Genomic DNA, 23,996 nt, shown 5'->3' on the forward strand with positions numbered 1-23,996 from the left:
ATTGAAAAGTTCCTACGAGCAACATCATCTTTATAAACTTATCAAGTTACTCTCCACACATGTTTATAACTTTAGAAGAGACTCCAGAGTAATTGCTTGAGATCCAGAATGTATGAATTGTGATATTAATTTTGAGAGAGTTCTGAGAGGATTTAGCTTGTAATTTCTCTGAGTGTATTTATTGTGCATTCAATTCCCATCGCAATTTGCTCAACAACATTTGGGATTTGTCCAGCAATCATATACCAATTTGTATTTGTTCACTTTGCAGGAGTACGACATGATAAACCTATTCGGATCACCGGCTGGAAGAGCCCTAAATTCATCAAAGACACCACAGACATCTCCACAGCCTCCAGCCACTACCCCAACGTCCTACCCTCAACTTCCTGGCCACATGAGGATCTCCACGGAAACCGAGGAACCTCCAACGGTCAAAGCTGCCAAGAAAACTTCCATCTTCAAGTCCTCCAACATTGCGGCGAAGAAGAGCAAGTTCTGGAAGTTCCTCGAGGATGAGAAACTGAAGAAGAACAGTGTCGAAGATCTCTCAACCACAAGCAGTGGACAGAGCAGGTGAAAAACCAATATTGCAAGGGGCAATTCATTCTCATTACTCATTGACAAAGAGTTTTTGTTTCTTGGGTTTCGCAAAACTTTATCAGGGCGTTTTGAGAAAAGTTTATGAAAGCTTCTTGAAAGTTTATTTTGGCTTCCTTCAAGGGGTAATTCATTTCGGTAGCGTGACTCGGGCCAATCTGGCTAGGAAACCCATAAGGACCTAGAGATCCTAGGGAATCCAAACATATTTTAGGGAACTCGTGAAACCCATTTTTTCAGGGAACTCACAAGAAACCCACAGGGAATGCATACCATTTTTCAGAGAACCTGTTTAAAAGAATTCTCAGGGAACCCGTATAAGGAAACTTAGAAAATCCTTTTTTTTCGGGGAACTCATATATTTTTCAGAGAACACAGAGAATTATAAACTTAAATAGCAAATCCACATGGAGCTCAGGAAACCTGTGTATTATTTACTTATTATTATTATTTACTTATTGTATAGTCCTCTTTCTTATATTATATAACCTGGGCATCAATCAATAAATTATTATTATTATTTCCAAAAATCCTGGAACTCGAACGAATCTGATTGCTTTTGAGTTACCTCTTGGTTTCCTTCAATTTTGCAAAATATTTGAATTTATTGCCAAAATATCTTCACTTTCCTGTATTTAATAGAATTTTTTATTACTTTTCAGTTTTGCAATATCCTTGAAGAAATAATCACTAAATTTTTGAAATTTTTTCGTCAAAATTTCTTGAATTTTTTAAGTTTCTTAAAGTATTTATTTTAAAATTTATTCAATTTTTCGTTCAAATTTCTGAAATTTATTAAGTTCTGTAAAATTTTCATCAGATTTTCCGAGTTTCGCCGAGATATTCAAAAAATAATCGCCAGATTTTTTTTGCCAAAATTCCTTGATTTTTTCGCGTTTTTTGGGTTTCGCAAAAGTTTTCAATATTCTCAATTTTATTCTATTTGTCGCCAAAATTCCTCGAATTTCTCGAGTTTAGCGAAGTTTTCATTAACCCATTCCTTACCATGGTATTATACATCATACGCAAATTGAGTGATTTTAGATTATATATTTCTAGGCAATTTTTAACAGAATTGCTGTCGTGAATGGATTTTTAGTAACTTTAATTCTTCAATTACTTGGGAAAAATAGTCTGATAGAGATGGAAATACATTTTGTTATTGTTTTCTTGCTTCGCGGAAGGTCATGCAAAATTTTTGCTCAAAATGGCAGACGGTAAATTCGACATCCCGTCGAATTTGTTAAATTTGCCCTCTTTCCTCTTTCCTGATTTGAATTCTAGTTGCCAAGTTGTGTTCTTGGATTGGTACTCTATCTAAGCCAATGGAGTTTGTAATGAATTAATGCACAGCATTTAAATTCAGTGACCGTTAAGACGCGTGTTTGACAGAAGCTCCCCGCGCCCCCATAAGAAATATATTTTTTTTCTTTTCAAAAAAATCATCAACTAATCTGTAGGAAACTAATCCCAAAATATGAACATTCTATCTCAAGTATTTCTGGTACATTGACTGAATGGGTTAAATTATCAAGTTTTACAAGATCTTTGAAGAATAAATGACAAAATGTTGACAATTTTTCGTTAAAATTTTTTGAATTTCTAGGAAACAGTGAAGCCCTTATCTAGTTATTAGGATATATTTTTCGTAATTTGTTTTCGTAAAGTTGGTAAAGTTCCTAAATTTCTTGATTACTCCAGGCTATACCGAGCCTTAATTAATTTTTTTTAGACTTTATGAAGCTTTTACAACCTATCCCAGGATCCACAACCACTTTCCCAGGAAATTGCCACGGATTTCCCCATATGCACTACCCTTTGTCAACACCATATTCGAATCTATAATTAAATTTGACCTATACGGTTGTGCTGAAATAGGATAATATGCAAAATATCGCAAATTTCTATTCGGCAAAATTTCTAGTGCGGCTTACCCCAGCTGCACAAACCATCCAACATTTTAGTTCAACGTTCCACCTGCCAAAATTATTATTTCATCCCTCGAATGGCCAAAATGTATATGCGTGTCCAGCAGAATGAATTGCAAATAACCAGAAGGGTCAGATACATATTTTAATTGTCTCTCTTGCAGTTCTAGCCGATGGAGGAAATCCAATCGAAAATCGAGCACAGAACTGTATCGTGAAGCTGCTCAAATGCTCGGACTCTCCTGCACATTGAGTGACAATTGCAGGTGTATGGATTGTCAGGTAAAGTGAGAAAAAAGCTATTTGGGTGATTGAGTTGAGAGACTTTGGTAAAATGTAGAAGAGAGTTTAAGATTAATTGGTAGTGAAATATAAAAAAAAAACAAAAAAAATGTGAGGATAAATTGACTAAAGCCCTGTACAGACCCGAAGGTTTGACGAGACGCATTTGAGCTAAAAAATAATCAGAATGCAAATTAATCATTGCTTTGATTATAATTGAGACAGATGAGCCGTTTTTCAGATAGTTCTCAGATTTTTTTTTATTTTAGCAGAGACACACTCAAGGGATTTTGAAAAATTGCAGGGAGACTTAAAGAGCGATGCAACTTTACAGATCTCGTACATTAGTCTAATGACCTCTACACACTAGTAAAAATTTCTTTAAAAAATGCCTTTTTAAAGAAAATTTCCCCTATCCTTGTAGACAGAAACGCCAGAATTTTTAAAAAAAGACCATTTTTGACGAAAATAGCTTCTAGTGTGTAGACACCATAATACGAAAATAAAGTCGCATCGCTCTGATAATCTCATAAACAAACCATTAAAGAAAAAATAAGACTTTCTGACGTTTACGTCATCGGTAGGATACCCTATTGTACCCTACATTACTGACTACAAAATATGTTTGTCACTGCACTGTTTCTGCTCCAAATAGCTGAAAAGCCGAAGCCAGAGACAGAGAATAACCATTTCCGCCGTTTGGCTTTGAAGGCTGGTCACCAATACTAAGTCGACGGCGGACCCATGGTATGGAGAGGCTATTGTAGACACAATGTTAGCAAAAATAAATACTATATAAATACAATACAATAATCCGAATCTTGTCAGATTATTCCCTCGCTCTGATAAGAGTTCAGGGGATTTCTGGGAAATTCTTCCACTGTTTGCACTGACATCGAGCGTAAGGCAGTAATGTCCCATTATATAGGCTACCCCTGGAGTTCAGATATAAATTCTCAACTTTTCAGTCCAACAAATAAATTCCTTTAAGGCCTTATTCACATGATGAAAAAGTGCATAAGAAAAAATACATAAACCTAAATAGAGCAATCTGATTGGCTGAGGCTTATGCACTTTTGCATAGAAATTTTTCATAAAGATGATTTTAATTCTCAATTTAATTCTCAACTGTTCTCAATTGCATTTGAATCAAGTGCGTGTGCAACAAAAATCAGCTGTCAAATCAATACTAAAGAATGATCGTAATTTCTCTTACTTGTTAACACAATTGAAAAGAGATCCTCTCTAGGTTCTGCGGCTCAGGTAATTTCCTCCGGATACAATGCTAAGACCACAAAATCTCCCTTCCAAGCCAAGATCAATTTTGGACACTTCAGGTCTTGAATTCTTGAGGACAATCATCACATTTCTGTTGATGGAGTTGAAGTGGCGCTCCTATACAACTTTCTGCTGCTTCGAAGTCTCCCGGAATGCTGGATAACTCTCAGAACAATACTGCACTGGTCAAATCATGACACATTTCAAAATTCAGTCTTTCTGCACGTTCTGCACAGTGTACCCATTTACCACCTTGATTATCACTCACAAGAGCAGACTTGGAATACTTCCTGGCCCATATTTAAGATACTTTTCTTTCCTTTGTGAATTTTTACACAAGAAAACAAATAAAACTGCTTCCGTGCGCCGCACAATTGATTTGACAGCTGATTTTTGTTGCGCGCGCACTTGATTCAAATGCAATTGAGAACAGTTGAGAATTAAATTGAAAACTTTGGAGTAAAATTTCTTATGCAACTTTTCATCATGTGAATCCGGCTTAAGGATAAATTCCTCAGCAAACTTTTCCTCCACAGATAAAAATTAATTTAATAATTAATAATATTAGGGTTTATCGACATCTCTCAGTTAAGGTCCTATCAACTCTGAGTAGATAAACTTCTTTAGAGCTGGAAGGCTAATGTACCTGTGCTTTTTTACTGTTTCCAGAGCCGCTATTTCGACTGTGATGACTCCGATACGTACTCGGACCATTCGTTCAGGGTGGACTACGGATACCCCGAGGATACGCTCAACAGGGCGCCCGGGGATAGCCAACCCCCAGGAGATGGGACTATGTGGACGGGTGGCGACTGCCCGGACAAGTATTGCACTTCAGGTGGCTGTGAGGAGCTCTCGAATAGCGAGTCCGTGAGCGATTTGAGTGTCGACGACGAGGGACACTGTAGCCCTGTAGCTGTGACATAATTCCCAAGAGGTCCTCCATTCTTCCATCTCCCAATAAAACCAATACTTATGCTTCAATTGTCTCCCACAGGATATCCAGGGAGATGAACTCCTGCAACGTTAATTGCTGAGTGCCCAGCTGGCAGGATCAACGCACCATACATTCAAAATTTTCAACCAAAAAAAAAATTAAGGATAATTGTGCTGTAAATATTTAATAAGTTTCGCGATTGGTTTCGAGGAGGATTTCTAGGCGCGTTATTGAAAAAAAAAATCCTCCTGAGGTGTTTTGAGCACAGCAGAAACTAAAGTTGTTAGGCATTAAAATTGTTATAAACTATCAATGTGAATCATCATCATTCTGCACATATTTATTTTGTGCTCGCGAATTTCCCATCGATGATTGTGAGAATGCTGTTATTTGTGAAACTAATTGCTGAGGACTTTTTATTTAAAAAAAGAAAAGCTAATATGAAAAAGGGTTATGTTTGCGAAAGGAGAAAGCAAAAAGCGTGTGAGTGCGTGTATTTGTAAATTAATCGGACTGATTTTCGTGGACAAATTCGAGGGATAGAGGCAAGCAAAAAATATCAAACTTATAGAGCGTGTAGCATGCTCATCAATCACACTAATTTTCACTCATTTTTCATTCTCAAAAATCCACCAAACTCGTATGTGTATCATCGCTAAACAATGTAGCTCGTAGATAAATCACCAATAATTAAAATCACACGAAGAAAAAAGTTTCATACGAATTAATTAGGAATCACTGAAGGGATTCCAGCGGCCGTTGCTTACAAATCACGCATTTGAAAAAAAAGAAAAGATAAACATTCGCATCAATTCACGATTAATCTCATTCATAGATTCCTCAAAGCTCTTCCTCTTTGATCAGTAAAACGAGAATAAAATTAATAAAATTCCTGGGAATTTTCAAAATCACCAAGTGAAATGTTTTCACACAGATAAAAAGCAATTTGAAGTTAGGATTTGGATAATTATGTTTGATAAATTGGATAAACACATTTTTCGTCAGTAATTATGATCATTTAAAATTAAACAGATTTGCAAGCTCTTATAAGGAGGCGCTACAGTCAGGAGAAACCTGAATATAGTTAGTCGAAGCAAATTTAGGATCTTGCATAAATATATAAAGTATATTGCATAAAACTTCTCGGAATCGACTCCGAACACTTTCCAGAAATGATCAAGAATATAACAGTCCAATCTAGAACAACAGGGTTAACCTATCAAAAAAACTTACTTTGGATAAAGACTTGCTTAAAGGTTAAGAATCGAAAAAAGAAACTTGGATAAGGAAAACAAAGATTTATCATAAATGTAATAGAGATGTAGAAGCATATAAAATTTTGTTTTTGAATAATATTTAGTTCCGTGATTTACTTAAGAAGTTTTGCTTATTTTATTTAGGATCTGCATGTATCCTAATTTGTTATCCAAGTGTAATTTCAAACCAGAAATGTCTCACTTCAAGCTACAAAGATATTTATAAGAGAAATTAATGGATAATAAAGTTTAATTCAACTCAAAATATTTATCCAAAGATTCAATTCTTTATCCGTATCACTTATTGAAGCTACCAGGATAAAACTTTAGTCACAATTATCTTAGGATTGAGTAAGCTTTCAAATTTATCCCTTTTTTGCCTCAATAAATGGAAAAGAATAAAGATAAAAAAATTAATGCAGAAGCACTTTCACCCAAAAGACACTTGAAGCTAGAATAGAGCACCTATACCTTAGAATGAACAATATGGATAGAGAATTCAATCCCTTGATAACTCGTTAAAAGATTTATTTAAAAAATATGTATAGTGTTCTATTCTTTTAACAAACCTTATAAATTTCTGACAAAATATAAATTAGCTTTAGCTTTATTAGTTTTATTGAACCTAATTCAATTTATCTAAGAAAAAATTGTATACATGTAAAATTATCAACTACGTTATCCAGCAAAAGTCAAGCTTATCTTTAGAAATTTAGTTTTTCCACTGCTAGTAAAAGAATAATTCACAAATCTTTTTTATGGATTTCAGCTTTTATTCAGTTGAAAATTTTTTATCCAGGAATATGATTTTATCCAAAAGTTGTCGTGTGTACGTCTTTCTCGCGACTTGCCATAGGGCAACTAAGCGTTTTACCTTATGCCTTATAGTCACTTCTGTAGTATAACTCATACAAAAACAAGTTCTGGGTATTTTTTTTATTAATTGTTATAAAAACTTTTAAGGTTAGGTTGATATTAACCTTACTTTTATAAAAAATTTAAATAAGAAATGTATAAACTAAAGCTATTTTTTCTATTATTTATAACTCTCCCAAGAAATCAAATTTTTTATACAAATTTAAAGTTTGGATTTATTGATTTTTTAAAGAATTCCACTCCAAATCTGCTCAAAGGACTTTACCAAATAGCCACAAGATTTGCTCATGAATCCGTCTGATATATGGGTAAGAGGGAAGGTTAATGCGAACGGACACTAAATTTGGCTTGAATTTAATGATGCGTGCTGAGCTTGAACGGTGGGTGGACGCTTAATCCCACCCTCAAGCTAAATATAGTCATATATTTGGGCGCGCAATATAATGTGACAGTAGGAAAGCCTTTTTTAATATCACCCACATCCTCCTGGGACTCAAGATAGCGCTATCACCGTGATTTTTATTGTTAATTGACTCAATACGCCGTATTAAGAGTAACTTTCAATGATGGTACTAAAACACCCTCTATTTTTTCCCATCCTGTAACCCCAGAAATATTTATGGTTAAACAAAATTAACCTCAATATTTCACACCATATAAGCCTTATCATAATCAATTTTATTTATTGTTTTGCACTTCCCTGGAACACTTGGGACAGTATTTTATGGTGGTCAGAAATAGAAGATTAAAGAAAATGCATTTACCATGGCGTAGCAGAAGTTTAATGCGCACAATTTTGAGCTTTGAGAAGGTTTCGGAAGAATATTTTCTGCAGTTAAAAATTGTTAATTATCCTTGTGAGAAATAAGAATCGAAAATCAATTTTTAAACTTATTAAAACTTATTTAACAGTATCGAGCTCTATTGACAGCTTGTCAAATAAGAGTTTTTGACAGATCTTTTAAGTTTATACCTGAAAATTTAGTTTAGAACTGATAAAGACGTGAGAAATACTAAATTATGACATTTTAAATAAATTAGAATTGTAAAATTTTGGACACAGAAATATTTTTAACAGTTAAAAGTAAAATTAATTTTAGAAGCTGTTGTTAGTTGTTTCAAAAGTATAACGCGCGCAATACCTTGACGGATCTGTCAAAATAATCCTTTTAAATATATTACAATTTCATTTTAGTACAAAAAATCGAAATTAGTACTAAAAATGTCTTCAAATAATTCATTATCAGAAGTGTCAAGCACAGATGTTTTGACAAATTTGTCAAAAGGAATTTGGAAAACCATGTAACGTATTCTTGATAACGTCAAGTACAGATTAATTTGAAAGCTATTACATGATGTGAATTCAGAAATCTAAAGAATCTCATAAACTTGAGAAATAAATTAGTAAAACAATTTTGACAGACTACAAAACTTTCGAAATCAATAAATAAAAATTTGACAAGCTGGATACATTTTTTTAAACATTAAGAGAAGACTCCTTTCACATGTTTTTTATATTATTTTGATATATTGCATAAAACGGTTTTAAAGACGGCAGTAACAAATAAAAAAACTGATTTAAGGTCTCCAAATCTATTAGTTTCATAACAATTTGACTTTGACTTTGACACAACCTTTGAAATTTTTCGAAATTTCACTTCATCGAAAATGTTTCCAAATGTGTCAGAGAAAAAAAAAGTATACCTTGAAAAATTTGTCAAAATATTCATTTTCACATTACTAGTAAATTACTTCAAAATATTTCTCAAAAATTCGACAGTTAAAAATGTTTGCAGTTCAAAATGTCAAATTTCTTTGGCAACTCAAATTGTTGCAAAATCAAGTAGTTTGAGATTGGTTTATGATCTTCTTGCATTGTGAGAATTATTTGCCAAAGTGGCATATTTTGAAGTAAATTACTTGCATATCGAGACGATAAAACACACAAAAATGCCTCCAAATTATCTAGTTTGACACAAATTTTATACAAAACGTTAACTCTATACATTTCCAGAACCGTTAGTTTCAAAATGCTTTGACACATCATTCAAAATTTTCGAAATGTCACTTTGTCGAAAATTTTTTCAAATGTATCAGAGAAAATATACCTTGACAAATTTGTCAAAATATCACAGATAACAGATCACAAAATTTTAACAGATCTGTCTAAATTGACTTTTAGCAGTTAATAATGTTTGGCAAACGCATTTCTACGAATCTGTCATATTTTTATGACAGTTCAAATTGCTGCAAAATCAAAGAGTTTGGAATTGAATTATGCCTTTTACACATTGTAACACTGTGAACTGTCACACTGCCAAAAAGCTTTCTCAAGTGAATCATAGCTGACTTTGACCGATCTGACAGTTAGTTGACAGAGTTTTAAAATTTTGCGTAACAGTTTCAACTGTCTTTAGTTTCCTAACTTTAACTGTCAATTAAACACTATTTTGACAGACCTGTCAAAATGAAGCTGGAAAGTGTTTTCGAAAATTAAACAATCTTGCTCAACAACTCAAATGAACGACACATGAATACTTTAATAATTCTTCAAAAGTACTTCCAGACTTTTCCAATTTCATCCTATACACTTTTCGCTGAACAGGAAATATATATAAACATTTTCATTAGAAAACTCCTGCTCCAATGGAAAATTTATTGCTGAAATAGCACATCTGATTGAATTGCTGATTGATTTATTGTGCTTTTGCCAAAACTCTACCAAAATTTAAACTCTCTTGCTCATCATCATCTCATTATTATGCACATAAATTGCCCACTCCATAGAGTATCATTAGTTAAACCTTTTGGTATAAATGCACTCACTAACGAATTGTGTGCTAATCCTCATGCATTTTCCAATTCATGTTCAAATTCAATTCATCAAAATTTCAGTTTTAAAGCACAAAACGCTAGTGAGGGTCACCTCATTTCAGTTTCTATTTTACTTTTCTTATTTATATTTTGAACTCCATTAAAAATTTACAATTTAATTACAATGAATGTATCATGTGAGCTGTTTTACTTTAAAAAAAAGTGAGAAATAGGGATAATTTGCAAAGCGTTGAGACTGGATTTATATTCAATTAAGAGTCTTGAGTTGACCTCCTGCATGCGAAAAGTTTTACGATTGGATTAAATGTCCAAATGGGGGCTTTCTCCAGGGGGAATGAGGATATTTTATTTGTGTCTGTGAATTTGCCATGTGATACAATTCTAAAAGGAATATTACACTAAGGATATCAACCCGATAAGTGCAATTTTATATATTTTTTTTATGTACATTTCCATCCAATTCGTCTTTTTACCATTTGTACATAAACACTCTTCAGGGAGCTTTTATCGTACTTTTCTCCAATGCTTTCATGTTCACAGGAGGTGAGAAGTACCATAAAAGCTTCTTTGAGATATTGTTTTCTTTGAAATGGTGAAGAAAAGCTCGTGAAGAACTCGTGAGAGAAATTCTATATGGAAAACCCCTTTTGCGAATGCCAACAAATTTGCAGGAAAAATAGACAAAATAAATCTCTTGAGAATATGGAAATAAGGGGCATTTAACTGTTACGAATTTGATGCTCTGAATTCGTTTTGGTTGAATCTTTAATGCTAAATAATTCAGTATTATTCGCAAAATATTAATGATATTCACAGTACCTGCAAATTGATTTTGACAACCAGTTTGACAGATTTTTAGAAGCATCTGACATAAGCTATATTTTGATAGATTTGTCAAATTAATTTGCAATATTCACAGAATATTCGTAATATTCTGATTAAATGGATTTGACAAATTGTGTAACTTATTTTTTCAACGCACCAGACACAAACTATTTTGACAGATAGAAGTTAATTTAGTGAACTGTCTAAATCATTAGAAAGCCACTTCTTACAAAAATTTCACAAAATTAATTTAATAAACTATTCAATTACCTTTCAAAAGCATAAATGTCTTTACATATTGGGAGTAATTTTTGCCAAATATTTCATTTTTGAAAGAATTTTGACGTTTCTTCCTGCAGCAGTGGACACAATTTCCTTCAAAAAGGAAATTTTTGACGAAAATTGCACATAATGTATAGAAGCCATAATGTTAATCTGTTAAAGAAATAAATAATGGAATTGAATGACCTTTCGAAAGCATAAAGGCATCTGCACATTGGAAGTATTTTTTGTCAAATATTGCATTTTTGACAAAATTTTGACATTTCTGCCTACAGCAGTGCAGATGCTTTCCATCAAAAAGCAATTTTGATGAAAATTGCTCCCTGTTGTCTATAAAAAATTGTCTGTAGAAACCTTAACGATTTCTACAGACTGGAGCAATGTATATCCATATTGAAGCAAAAGCCTACGCTTGCATAGCAAAAACGTCAAATATGGACTTGAGACACATTTTTTAATGTGTAGGTGGAGGCTATAAGAGACAAATCACTATGACAGTTTTGTCAAAATAAATATGAAAGTCTTTCTAAAGGCCTCTACACATTGGGAGCAATTTTCATCAAAAATTGTATTTTTGACAGAATTTTGACGTTTCTGCCTACAGCACTGCAGCCAATTTCCTTCAAAAGAGCAATTTTTGACGAAAATTGTTCTCAATGTGTAGACACCTTAAGGCATTTGAAATAGAAATATTCGTAATATTCGCAAAATGAATTCAACGAATATTTTGACAGATTTCAAACTACTTTGACAGATCTGTCAAAATGTTTTTGAAATACCATTTGATGCATTTAAAAAAAAACAGTTAGCACATAAATAATTTTGAGACAAATTATTGTCAGAGACGTCAAAATGTATTTGACTAGGTATCAATTTTGAAGCATTTCCAAAGACAATGTTTGCAAAATATTTGTTTTATTCGCTTTTACGAAATGAATTTGTCAAAGTGACAGACTTTAAAAATCATATGACACATGCGACTGATAGATCTATCAAAATAAATTTGACAACTATTTAAAGCATTTTAAAAGAAAATTGAATAACATTAACGACATTCATAAAATAATCATGGTATTCGTAATTTTTTCATAAAATATTCGGAATATCCACAAAAATGTTGTTTTGTATTCATCACTTAAAAGCCCCTTGGATGGAATGTTCTGAGAGAATCAATTTACTGAAGTAAAAATAATATTTTTCTAAGGAAATTTTTGACCGAATTACTAGGAAAAATTCCAATTTTATCGAATAATAGAGAGGAAGAGCTTCACAACCCACAAAACCTCATTCATACTCTCGCACTAAAACTTTCCCTCCTTGTCATTTATTCCTCAGAAAAAAAAGAAAAATAGGTGCCAAACATTTTTACGATTCACTTTGTTACCATTTTTTTCGTGCTCGTTTACTCAAATATCGCTATCCTGGTGTTATGACACTGAAAGAAAGAACAAGGATACACCCAACAATAATTTATAGTTCATACGTGTTTTTATTCGACATTTAAATATAAAAAAAAAATACGAAACTAATGAATTTATATGATAAATGGCAAGAGATATTGCAAATGAACAAGAGTAAATGAACTCTTAATCAAAAAAAAAAAGAAAAATTTATGATTACCAAAACCAATTAGCAGCAAAATCAATGAAAAAAAATTATAAACTGAATTTATTGTGAAAAATGTTTTCTGGTGTTATCTATACTTAAATATATTTTATAACAAACAAAACAAAAATCGAAGAATAATTTCTTCTCTTGGATTTTGCTCCCAGAGAGTGAAAAAGAAAAAAAAACATTAAAGAGAATTGTGAAGAAAATCAAAAAGTTTTTCCATCTCTGACAACCAATTTTCGTGTTTCTTTTTCATTCATCTTTTGTGGTAGAACTTCAGCATCGTTTTTTTTTTTTGGTTTCTGTTGCAGTCGAAAAATGTTCGAGAGGTGAGAGCTGAAGGGGTTACTGCAAGTATCTTATAAGACGGAATTTCAGAAATTAAATAAATTTTGTGAAATAAAAAGAAAAATTAAATTAAGCAGTAATTATGGTATTTCCATGCTTATTCATTTTAGTAAAACTGTATTGATCGATTGAAATTTTGCCTCTTACTCTTTCAAATTGAAATTAAATATAGTTGTCCTTTTCTGTCAAATAAAAATTGAAACTTGAATTTCGTTTTTATTTTCAATTTCAGTTTTACGGAAAGAGACTATATCCAATTTAAATTTGAAAAAAATAAGAAGTAAAATTTCAATCAACTTGATTTCACTAAATAGAAAAGGTGTGCCAGCGCCATATCGATTGAATTTCAATAAATTGAAAAGGTGTAACATCACCCTAAAATATTACATTTAAATTCACTAAACCGATAGAGTATTTTTGAGGCGTTATTACTCTGGCACACCTTTTCGATCAGAAAAATTTCATATAATCGAAATTCACATCCCTCTCTTTCTTAAAAGCTTTACATATGCCTATCCTACTCTTTCGGACTCTTCTTCTTTAAACGTAATAAGAAATTTAATTTAGTTTAAACTAATAATGAGACCGAAAGAGTGGGATAGACTTATGCAAATCTTTCGAATAAAAAAAGGACGCGAATTTTGATTTCCTGAAATTATACCGAGCTAAAAGGTGTGCCAGAGGTATTACAATCTAAATTTGACTTTTCACAGCTCCGTCCGGTACAAATTCTTGTCTTCCTAAAACATTTTGCATATATGTTTATTCCACTTTTTGGAACTCTCCTTCTTTTGGACATAACGAAAAAATCAATTTAGTTCAAATTAATTTTGAGTAAGGAAGACTGGGACAGAATGCAAAACATTTGAGAAGGAAAAGAATGTTAATTTTGAGTCTACGAAAGTTTCCCGATCTAAAAGGTGTGCTGAATGCTAAATGCATGACACGCGTAAGCTAACTGATCCCTGCTATACCCATGAGTTTCAGCATTTAGGAAAGTATTTCGTCAATTCCTGCTGCCTTTTCATCATTCCGACGAGTAACTTAAGTATTATCAATTCCGGTAAGCTACGGGGATGTGACAGCACAGAGAAAATTGATTTTTCCCAGAGGAAAACCAATTCAATCACTCTCTGAATGGCTACTTTCTTCCCTGCCTTTACTCTTGGTCACGTCACCATCAGTATCAGTACCTTGCCGAGGATTGAGCAAGTCTGAGAAGTACTCTTTCCAGCGGCTTAAGTCCTCATCCTTTTTGGCCTGAAGATTCCCTTCTTTGGATGTTACTCCTTGAATAGAATTAATTCTTCGGAGTTTTCGACTGTCTTACTGAGTAATAAGCCGGTTCATAACCGATAACTAATTTTTAATCGAATTTGAATTATATTATACTCCTGCGGTGTATTTTTTGCAATATTTTGAGTTATTCATAAATCACTTCAAATCGGTTGAGAACCAGTAATGAACCGGTTATGAACTTACAAGTAATTTTTGTCCGAAAATCAATTCTAATTCTTTCAAAACAATTTTATGGGTTCTTTTGAATGCTTTAGATATCGTTTAAAACAGCGCCTGGCAAGTTGGCCTTTTTTATGGAGCTATTTGAAGCCAATTCCTAAATTGATCTCGGACTCAGCTCACAGTGCTCCAAGGAAAAAATTTATTTTAACAAAAATTTAATATATTTATCCCTCCATACGGAAAGGTATCTTATATTACGGAAAAACTTCTCACTTTTTAAATATTTAGCATAACGATCACGAGTGCAGAAAAATTCCCATACGCATTTATATGTGAAAGTAAGAAATTGGCTTCAACTTTGAAGGCCACTCGCCGGGGACTAGTTTAAAACGGTTAAGAACCGGTAAACAGTTAATGATTCGAAAGTACTTTTTAGGTATAACATTTAAGTCACGACTTTGAGTACTGCGAAAAATCTGGTACACTTTGCCAGCCCTTTTTTCTAAACCTGTCCTTTTTATTGATGGAGGGGTAAGGAGAGGGCTACCGAAGTTCAGAAGTCAATATCTCTTTCTCTTACCGTTTAGGCTCTAAACTGGCAGACAGAAAATACCAATCAACAATAATGCATTGTTCCATTTGAATTTGCACATTAAAAATTTAAACATACAAATTATCAAAAACAGCAATATTAATCTTTAAATCCAATAGAGGAAATAAATTTTATTTTTAATTATTAATCCGACAAAATATCCGTAGATACAATTTAATTTAAAATAAATCCATAAATTAACACGACTTATACTCTACTTATTGGGGATAATTGGCAAATATTTTATCACGGTTTTGCTCATATTTTCGCACAATAATAATGATTAAATGCTGAAAAATTAATAACATGGTATTTATAATTTGCCCAATGATATCGAATTCCAAATGATTTGGATATATTTACCAAGTGCGCTGTACTTTTGATTGCCAATCAATTTCAATCTAATTTAAATATAAAGTAACGAACTTAAAGACTTTTGACATCAATTAAATTCACATAGGGGAAAGCGTAATACCTTCGAACGATTCAAACTTCGGACAAGCCATTTTTTATTAATGAATTTGACCTATATTTATATAACATATTTTTATGGCTCATCCAATTCCTCAAATTTCCGGTTAAGAGCTATGAGTCAAATCCATCAGGAACATCTTGAAAAAAATGAGTCCTCCGAAAAATTTATTTTTCCTAAAATTATTAACTTATTATTATTTTTCTACTGATAATTATTAACTTTCCCCTTACAATAAAAGACAAATTGCCAAAATAATTGGTTGCAGTAATTTAAGAACGATTTCCACTACCACATTTTCCCAACGAAATGTAACGTTCATTGCCCTGGGAAGAAAAATCTCTCTAAAAGAAGAATAAATGTTGCCAGAGCTGCCACCATAAATAAGAAATTAATGGTGTAAAATGTGAAAAGTTAAGGACATCCATTTGAGGCAATTCTTCGTGGGGAAATTTCTCAGTTTTCCACCCGGACCACCCTCCTTTTCTGGGGTCGTATTGGAAAGAGGGAAAAGGCACCACAAATAAATTACATCATTCGAACCCATTTCTTCAGCAACTTCTAAACCACTTTAGCCATTTTGGGATATATTTTTAAAATAATCTTGGTATTAAAATTTTCCAGATGATTGTTTATGTTGGCAAAGTGAGGAAAAACAATTCTTCGTGCTTAGAAAAGTAGAACAGAGTGTGTCTGGTTGCTGGAGAACGATTTATTAAATTTTCACGATGGTACTTCAAGACGAAAATTCTCATTGTCTTGGAATATTTGCAGATGCCAATGAAGAATTTCCCCTGTGGCATCCCACACACGAACAGCAAATACTGAGGATTGCAAAGAAAAATAGCTCTCTCATACTTTTCCACCAGCATCAATAGAGATGTTTGCATGGTATTCTTTTGCCAAGTTCTATTTTCAAAATTAAAATAACAATTATATTTTCTTTGAGATATTCAGGAAATATTCTCAGTAAATCTTTTATAAATTGTCTTTTGAGTAATGTTTCATGTTTTGCTGAAGGATAATTTTCTCTCAGGAAACTCTTTTCACTGCATCTAAAGAGAGTACACTGAGAAAAACCTGTGGGAATACCCTCACTGGGAAAAAAAGGGAGTGCGATTAACTTTTTTTCCTCGTAACTTTAACACTTTATAGGTGTAAAAATATATCAACATTTTTTAATGTTAATTTTACACCTTTTTAATGGTAAAATTAACATGAAAAAGGGTTAATTTAACCCCTAATACACCTAAAAAGGGTAATATTTACACCGATTTCGGATCAATAATGCAGGGTAAAATTAACATTTCTGGAATGTTATTTTAACTTTTTCGGATTTCTCTCAGTGTACGACCATACAGGGTTAACTTTAACAATCCATTATTTTTTCTGAGTGTAACACTGTAACTCAATATTAATTCTCTTGTTGGTACACTATCTTTCCAAAGGCGACATAATAGATGAGCAATCGAGAGGAATTGAAGACTCGTGGAAAATGTCTCAAGAAAATTACTTTGTGAGAGAATACAGTAAAAGAAGAAAATCGAGTTACAAGTGGAAATTCAAACTTTCTCGTTATTCTCTGGACAAGTTTTTTCCAACCACCTCACCAAACCATCAACTTTTATTTGGTCATTCTGAATGTATTTGGAAAACATTTCTCTATTGGAGAATTTATCGCAATATCGGCAACTTTTCTATTTCATCGTCTTCTAAGATATTGACTTTTGTCGCCATTCACTGAGAGTGATTAGATTGTCTCCCTGAACAAAAAAAAAAGAGCAAGACTCATCGGAAAATTGTTTGGAAACACGTGTAAGTCTTTTAGAAAGACTTGAAAGGTCACCCTTGAAAGTTTTCCCAGAGAGGAAGAGGGAGAGTGATGCTGACAAGAAAGTGTGACAAATATCAACTGAATTTTTGGGGTGGAATTTTGTATCGCTTAACCTTTTGGGAATATTGAGCCAAGTTTTGCAATACGCGGCAAAACAGGCCTATAAATTCAAAGTTTTCTTTACTTCCTGTTGCCATTTGAGTCGAAACACAATTTCTGTGCCAAGTTTTCAAAATATACATCCCATTTGAATTCAAGACTAGTATTAAGGTTAAAGTTAGGTTAAAACTAGGTTAATATGCGAAAGTTCTTCTTGAAGTAACAGAAAGACAAGATGAAATGACTTCCAGTATCTACTTATTTAGTTTAAACACTTTATTTCTCTATGTAAACTCTTTGAGCACTCCGTGCTCATTCAAGTAACTATAAATTTGAGGTTAAAGTGAGGTTAGAATAATTGCAAGTCTAATTTATAGCATTTAGTTAATTCTTCTCAGAAGATAATTTCTTTTTATTTACTTTTTTGCTATTTATTTCATTAGGGGAAGGTTTTTAGGCTTCCCCACACATTTCCTTGAAGATTAGGTTAGATTCTTTAAATTTACATGAACATGGGAAAAATATGAAGTTTTCGAAGCCAGAGTGTGTACGAAACCTGACAACCTTCCCCTAAACTAGCTTTCAATTTAAAATTAGGTTAGTATGTCAGCAAGACTTTTTACTGCTCGAACTCGACAGAGATAGCAGTATTATGTTTATAATCCCTGGATTTTTTCATCCCCAAAAATTTCCACTTTCTACCCCACTGAGACCACTTTTCTCGACAAATCTTCGCGCTTCAGATAATTTCTCTGAAATATCATCTCGCTGTTTGTCCGTCTGTCGCAAGTAGTAGAGCCCAAACGGTTATAGATAGCGAGTTGGAACTTCGAGGAACCCCCGTCCCCCTAAAAAATGTAGTATCATCCGGACGATAAGAAATTTGCTTCGTTGGAAATATCTTGAAATTTTCGATAAAACTGAAGCGGTTTCAATCGGTTATTAACCGGTAATAAACTGGGGCAATTTTTGGGTTTTCTTAGACAATATTTTAAGTGATTTATAAATCGTTTCAAATCGGTTGAGAACCGGTAAACGGTAAATTATGCAAAAGTATTTTTTGAGGTAATAGCATTTAAGTCACGAGTTCAAGCAATCTACAAAACGAGGGATGCTTTACCACTCGTTTTCCTAATAAATTTTGCTTAAAGATTGAAGAGAAAAATATTCTAAAACACGAAAGACAAATTGACGAATGACGTTTTAAACGTAAATTACAAGCCCCGTTTTAAATATAAATCCAAATTGAAAGTGACTTGATCAAATGGATATCAATAAATAATTCTTAAATGGTTTTGTAATAGACTATTCATGAAATTATCGTTAAATATTTGATGATGCCGTTTATTAAATGCCATTCAATATTTAGGTTTATTTCCCGATGAGTCATGTCGGGAGGAAAATTGGAGCTGGGTTAAGTCTCATTGTGAAAATATTTACTCACAATTTTGAGTCTTGTCAATGACACAAAATTGATAGACCAACACTAGAAAACCAATATTGTTTGCCGGGGCTTATGCTCAGATTGAGACTTTTCATGGAAAATTGCCGAGCAATTGAGGTATTATGTTTATGTGAAAATTACAGTATATTTCAGGCAATTAAGAGGATACACATCAAGGAAATTTTATGACCCCAAGGAAAAGGAGAAATGCTCAATAAATCATATCTCACACTACCAAAAAATACTCTGATTACCACATGAAATATTTCATGAGAATCTCAAAAGAGAAAATTAAATTTCGTCCAAGTTTCAGAAGGAATCTTATGAAAGAATTTTCATTTGCAATTAATTCCAAGTGTTCCAAGTAGTGGTCAGATATCATAATTAGCTCGTTCAATTTTCATGATATTGTACATTAGAAAGTGGCTCAATATTTCCTGCCCGAGAAATTAGTTGTTTTCTCTGGCGGAAAGGCTCATTAAAGCGTCTATTCATAAATCATGAGGAAAATGCTATTGGTTAATTAATGTTTTCTGATTTTCCAGGGTAATAAAGTAAAGGTAATTTGAGGAACAAAAACTTATTAAAGACTCCATAAATTCCTAACAAATTCATCTTTGTTCACCGGGAAACTTACTCACGACATCGTAGATCGTCTTACAATAGAGTGAAAATCTCTCTTACTTACAAGTCACAGGGGTTCGGAATTTTCTAACTCTGAAATCAACTATGTGAAATTTTTAGAATTAATAAAATAAAGTACGTTTCGAGTTTTCGGCTTATGATAAGAACCATGTAAACAAGGAGCACGACTTTCAACGCTTTAATTTACTCAGAATTGCCTTCGACACAGCTTTTAGATCGGTAAAATTTCATGAAATCAAAATTCGCGTCTCTTTCTTTCCAAGTCTATTCTATACTATTTCTTACTCAAAATTTGACTGAACTAAATTTATTTTGATGTGATGTTCAAAAGTAAAAGAAGAAGAGTACGAAAGAGCAAGATAAACATAATGCATTCAGCACACGTTTTAGATCAGGAAAATTTCGTAAAGCCATAATTTACATCTCTTTCTTTCTAAAGAGCTTTCCATATGTCTATTCTACTCTTTCACACTCTACTTCTTCTTTTGAACATCACACCAAGTTAAATTTAGTTCAGTCCAATTTGGAAACCAAATGAATGGGATAAACTTATGCAAATCTTTTGAGAGAGAAAGGGACGCGAATTTTGATTTCATGAAATTTTCCTGATCTAAAATGTGTGCCAGAGACATAAGAAACAAGTTTGTAAAAAGTGAATTTGTATTTCATAAAATATTCTTAAAAATGTGCCAGTCATGAAAAATTAAATTTAGACAGTAGTGCTGCAAAAGTACCCCTCAAAATTTATTTCATTTTAAATTAAAATTAGTGAAATTCGTTTGTCATTTGATGAATTTCGAATGAAACTTGTCAAATCTATCGCATAACTTTTGGTTTAATAAAATCAAATTGAACTAGTCTAACATAAAGAGAATAAGTGAGTGGTTTTGGATTAACAATTTGGATAAAGCATTTCTCGTTTCGTTAATCTAATTTTATTTCTTGAATTTCTAATTTGTGAATTTAATTTCTTGAATTAACTTGAATTTAATTCTTGAAAAAATAACTATTTATGTCATTTATTTAGACCAAAGTTTTATCAAATATAAGCATAATTTTCCTTTAAAATCTATTTGAAAGCTGAATAACATAAAATTTGCTTAATAAGTGATTTTATAACGTCATACAACTGTCAAAGTGTCACATAAATATTCCATTTATAAATTGCACTTTTATCCCTACAATTTGCATTAATACGTACAGCATTTATCATCCTCCAAAGTCAATTGGTACACAAAATGTTATTTAACCATCTCTGGCCATTTTTAAGGGCAATAAAAAGCCTGTTTATTTAATTAGGTAAATCGCTTTAGCAGCAAAATGCTAGCTTTTTATCACATAAAAAAAGCTCTTTTTTTCCACCTATCGCAAATGTTTAACCAGAAAAATGCATCGTATACGCTATTGTTAGTAAATGTAATTTATTAAAATAATTAATGTCCAAAGTCATTTACATAAATTTTGACTGGGGTATCAAGGGAATCAAGAGACAAATCGTCAGAATTTCAAATGCAGATTTAATCAACATTGATTTATGTGGAAATTATTCGAAACCCTTCGAAGCCCAATTATTATCGGTTGAATTTCTGCCAATAAAAGCAATAAATTGCTGTATTACTGAGCCTCTGAAGTACTACTGAATTAGTAAAGGGTATTAATTTGCACAAAATACCCCCAGCTGAAGCCTTCTTGGGCCACGAACCAATGCAATAAATTCGCGTGGAAATCGTCATAAAATGGGCTCCAGTCTGGCGACTTTCAAAGTCGTGCCATTGGAAGCTTTTTTGAAACCAAAAGCTATGTTGAATATTTCCACACTTATCAACAACATTCATAGTATAGCAGCCAAGAACAACAACTCACAGGAGCTTTCTTAGGTACACGGATAATAAAGGAAGAAGCTGTATATGAACTTAAAGTTCATCTTGGAAATATAAAGCAAAATCTAGAACTAAATCCTAAGTAAATAATAAAAAGAACACTCTGGCTTCATAACGGAGACGTATTGGGTTCGAATTTGGCATAGAACCCGAATTCAATGAGATGGTACAACCCTTCAAAAGTTAATTCAAAATTTGGTCAAATCAAAAAAAAAATATCTCGCTTCCTGTAGCAGCTACGATACTTTGTAAAGTTTTTTAAAAGAACATGACCATTAACAGATGGCGCTACTTGAAAATACCGAGCACACCGAGGGATAGGACATTTTAACCAAAAACTCATAAAATTAAAAATTATAAAAAAAATGAAGTATCATTATTTTAAGATATGTAGAGTGAGTGTGCCAAATTCCGGCCAGCTTGCAATTTCGGCCACCTTTTTGTTCCTCGAATTTCCATGAACTTTTAGATTTTACGTACTCTAGAGATTATACAATGCAAAAGAATAACAAAAAAATGTAGCTTCGACAAATGAGATGACGTGAAAAAGATATTGGAAGAATTCCCGTAGGGCAAGGAACTATGAGAATGAAGGTGGCCGAAATAGGGCACCAAAGCTGTGTCTATATTTTTATTCATTTTAAAATGTATTAAGAATGATGTTAGAGTAGATAAAGACGGTAAACTCTTTACAAGGTTCCAAGCAACACTCTTTAAGAAGAAAATATAAAAAAATCAATTTGAAATTAAAATATTACATTTCAAACTTAAGACTTTGACGCTTGCATGCAACTGTGCCGAAATTTGGTACACTTACCCTATCATTTTATTATCTCTTCAGTCTTATTTACAAAACTTCTTAAAAACATTTCAATACTGAAGAGAAGCGATATAAATTGAATTTTCAATTTAATTAACTTAATTTAATTACTAATTCATTACTAGATAAAAATGGTTCAGACTTAAATATTTAGAATTTCAAAACCTTTCAAATAAATCCAATTTTACTAAACATTTGTCAAGAAATGCGAATTTCAAAAATGTTTGTTTAAGCTGTCTATTTTGAAAATCTTAAAAAAATATAATTGCAAGTGATTATGGCTTATGGACGAAATACAGGGAGTTCCAGGATTATGCACTTCAGTATTATTTCACATGTTTCAGGATTTTTACCGGTACCTTACCGTGGTGCCGGTCAAATAGCGCAATAGTTTTCTCAAGGACTCTTTCAATTATTATTACCAGTGAAAAGGAACTCCAAAAGAAAAAAATATTTTTTTAAGTATTGCCCAAAGCTTTCGGTCATCCAGATATAGGAGACGTAAGCCGTCTTCAGTGGGCTAAAAGGGTAATATTTTTTTCAACAGTTCTAGTAGTGAGAAAATGCATTTAAAATCCGCCCCCATCAGCAAGAAAAGAACATCATTTTCGTTGAATGACTTTAAACGTTGTCCGTAAAAAGAAAAGATTGTCTTTGTAATTTAAAATACACTGAACGGAAAAGGAGATTAAAAAATTGTTAAAAATTGATATTTTTCATACTGTGATTAAACAAAAGTTGCTATTTTGGGGTTAAGCAACGTTATTGCTAGGCTTTGTTTAATTTTAATCTTCAAAGTTGTTAAAACGTCACAATATCAAAATTTTAACAACATTTATCAAAAAACAACAAAATTTAATAAAAACCCTCTTATGGTCCTCTTATGGACCTCTTAATGCCTCTTTATTTGAAATCTATTAAATTTTTGAAATAAAACCCTATTTTTCCAACTTAGTGAATGTATTTTATTTTATTTATACACTGTAGAATAAATTATGCATTAAACAGATTAATCCCATGATTTCTATGTGAAAAAGGAAGATTATATTTCAAAATAAAACTAAAAATTATTTAAATTGTCTTTTTGCTCTTAATTTACACATAATATTTGATGTTATTGAAAAAATCAGAGATATATGTCCATTTACCAGTTTTCTCATCGACATCAAGATTCTAATTGTAAGATTACCTAAATCAAATACTAAATACTAAACTATTGATATCCTATCACTTACTCTTAACTCTGTCTATATTTGCTGATTCATAGAGGCAAGAGATCAACTGAAAAGTCGCTGTCCATGTTTTAACGTTTTCAGCCTCTACGAAACAAGAACAATTCTTTCCGGACACATTAAAGATTAGAATATCCTACCGATGCGGTGGTGATACTTGTCCAGAGGGATACTTGAGGTTGAGTGTTTCCACACAGTGGTTGAACCTTATTCTATTTATGTTACCCCTTTTCCGGATAGCGACGATCGACGATATTCCCGGCTAAATATTATTTCTACGGCCACGGGTACAAGAATTTCACTGAAATCCGAATCTTTGAAGTTCCAAATATTGTCAGAAGTTATTCCTCTGTGAATTAAAGAAAAGAAAAGAGAAATAAGAAAAATAAAGAGTGAGGTTATGCAAGTAGAAATTTAATACCTTTTCGAGGCTTTGCTCTGTATGATTCGGATGTTCCA

General features: G+C 32.5%; 1 protein-coding gene across 1 annotated transcript in view; it reads left to right on the forward strand.

Annotated features, from left to right (window-relative positions):
• LOC129800834 (uncharacterized) overlaps nucleotides 1–5,819 on the forward strand; it is a 55,199-nt gene extending 49,380 nt beyond the window's left edge. The window contains exons 4-7 of the mRNA XM_055845509.1: nucleotides 272–576; nucleotides 2,693–2,810; nucleotides 4,758–5,025; nucleotides 5,086–5,819. Coding sequence (XP_055701484.1) covers nucleotides 272–576; nucleotides 2,693–2,810; nucleotides 4,758–5,015 — 681 coding nt within the window. The 3' untranslated portion in view covers nucleotides 5,016–5,025; nucleotides 5,086–5,819. The remainder of the gene's footprint in view (nucleotides 1–271; nucleotides 577–2,692; nucleotides 2,811–4,757; nucleotides 5,026–5,085) is intronic.
• Nucleotides 5,820–23,996: the final 18,177 nt, after the last annotated feature.

The sequence above is a fragment of the Phlebotomus papatasi genome, chromosome 2 (assembly GCF_024763615.1).
Source record: "Phlebotomus papatasi isolate M1 chromosome 2, Ppap_2.1, whole genome shotgun sequence".
In the NCBI taxonomy this organism is placed as follows: Eukaryota; Metazoa; Arthropoda; class Insecta; order Diptera; family Psychodidae; genus Phlebotomus; species Phlebotomus papatasi.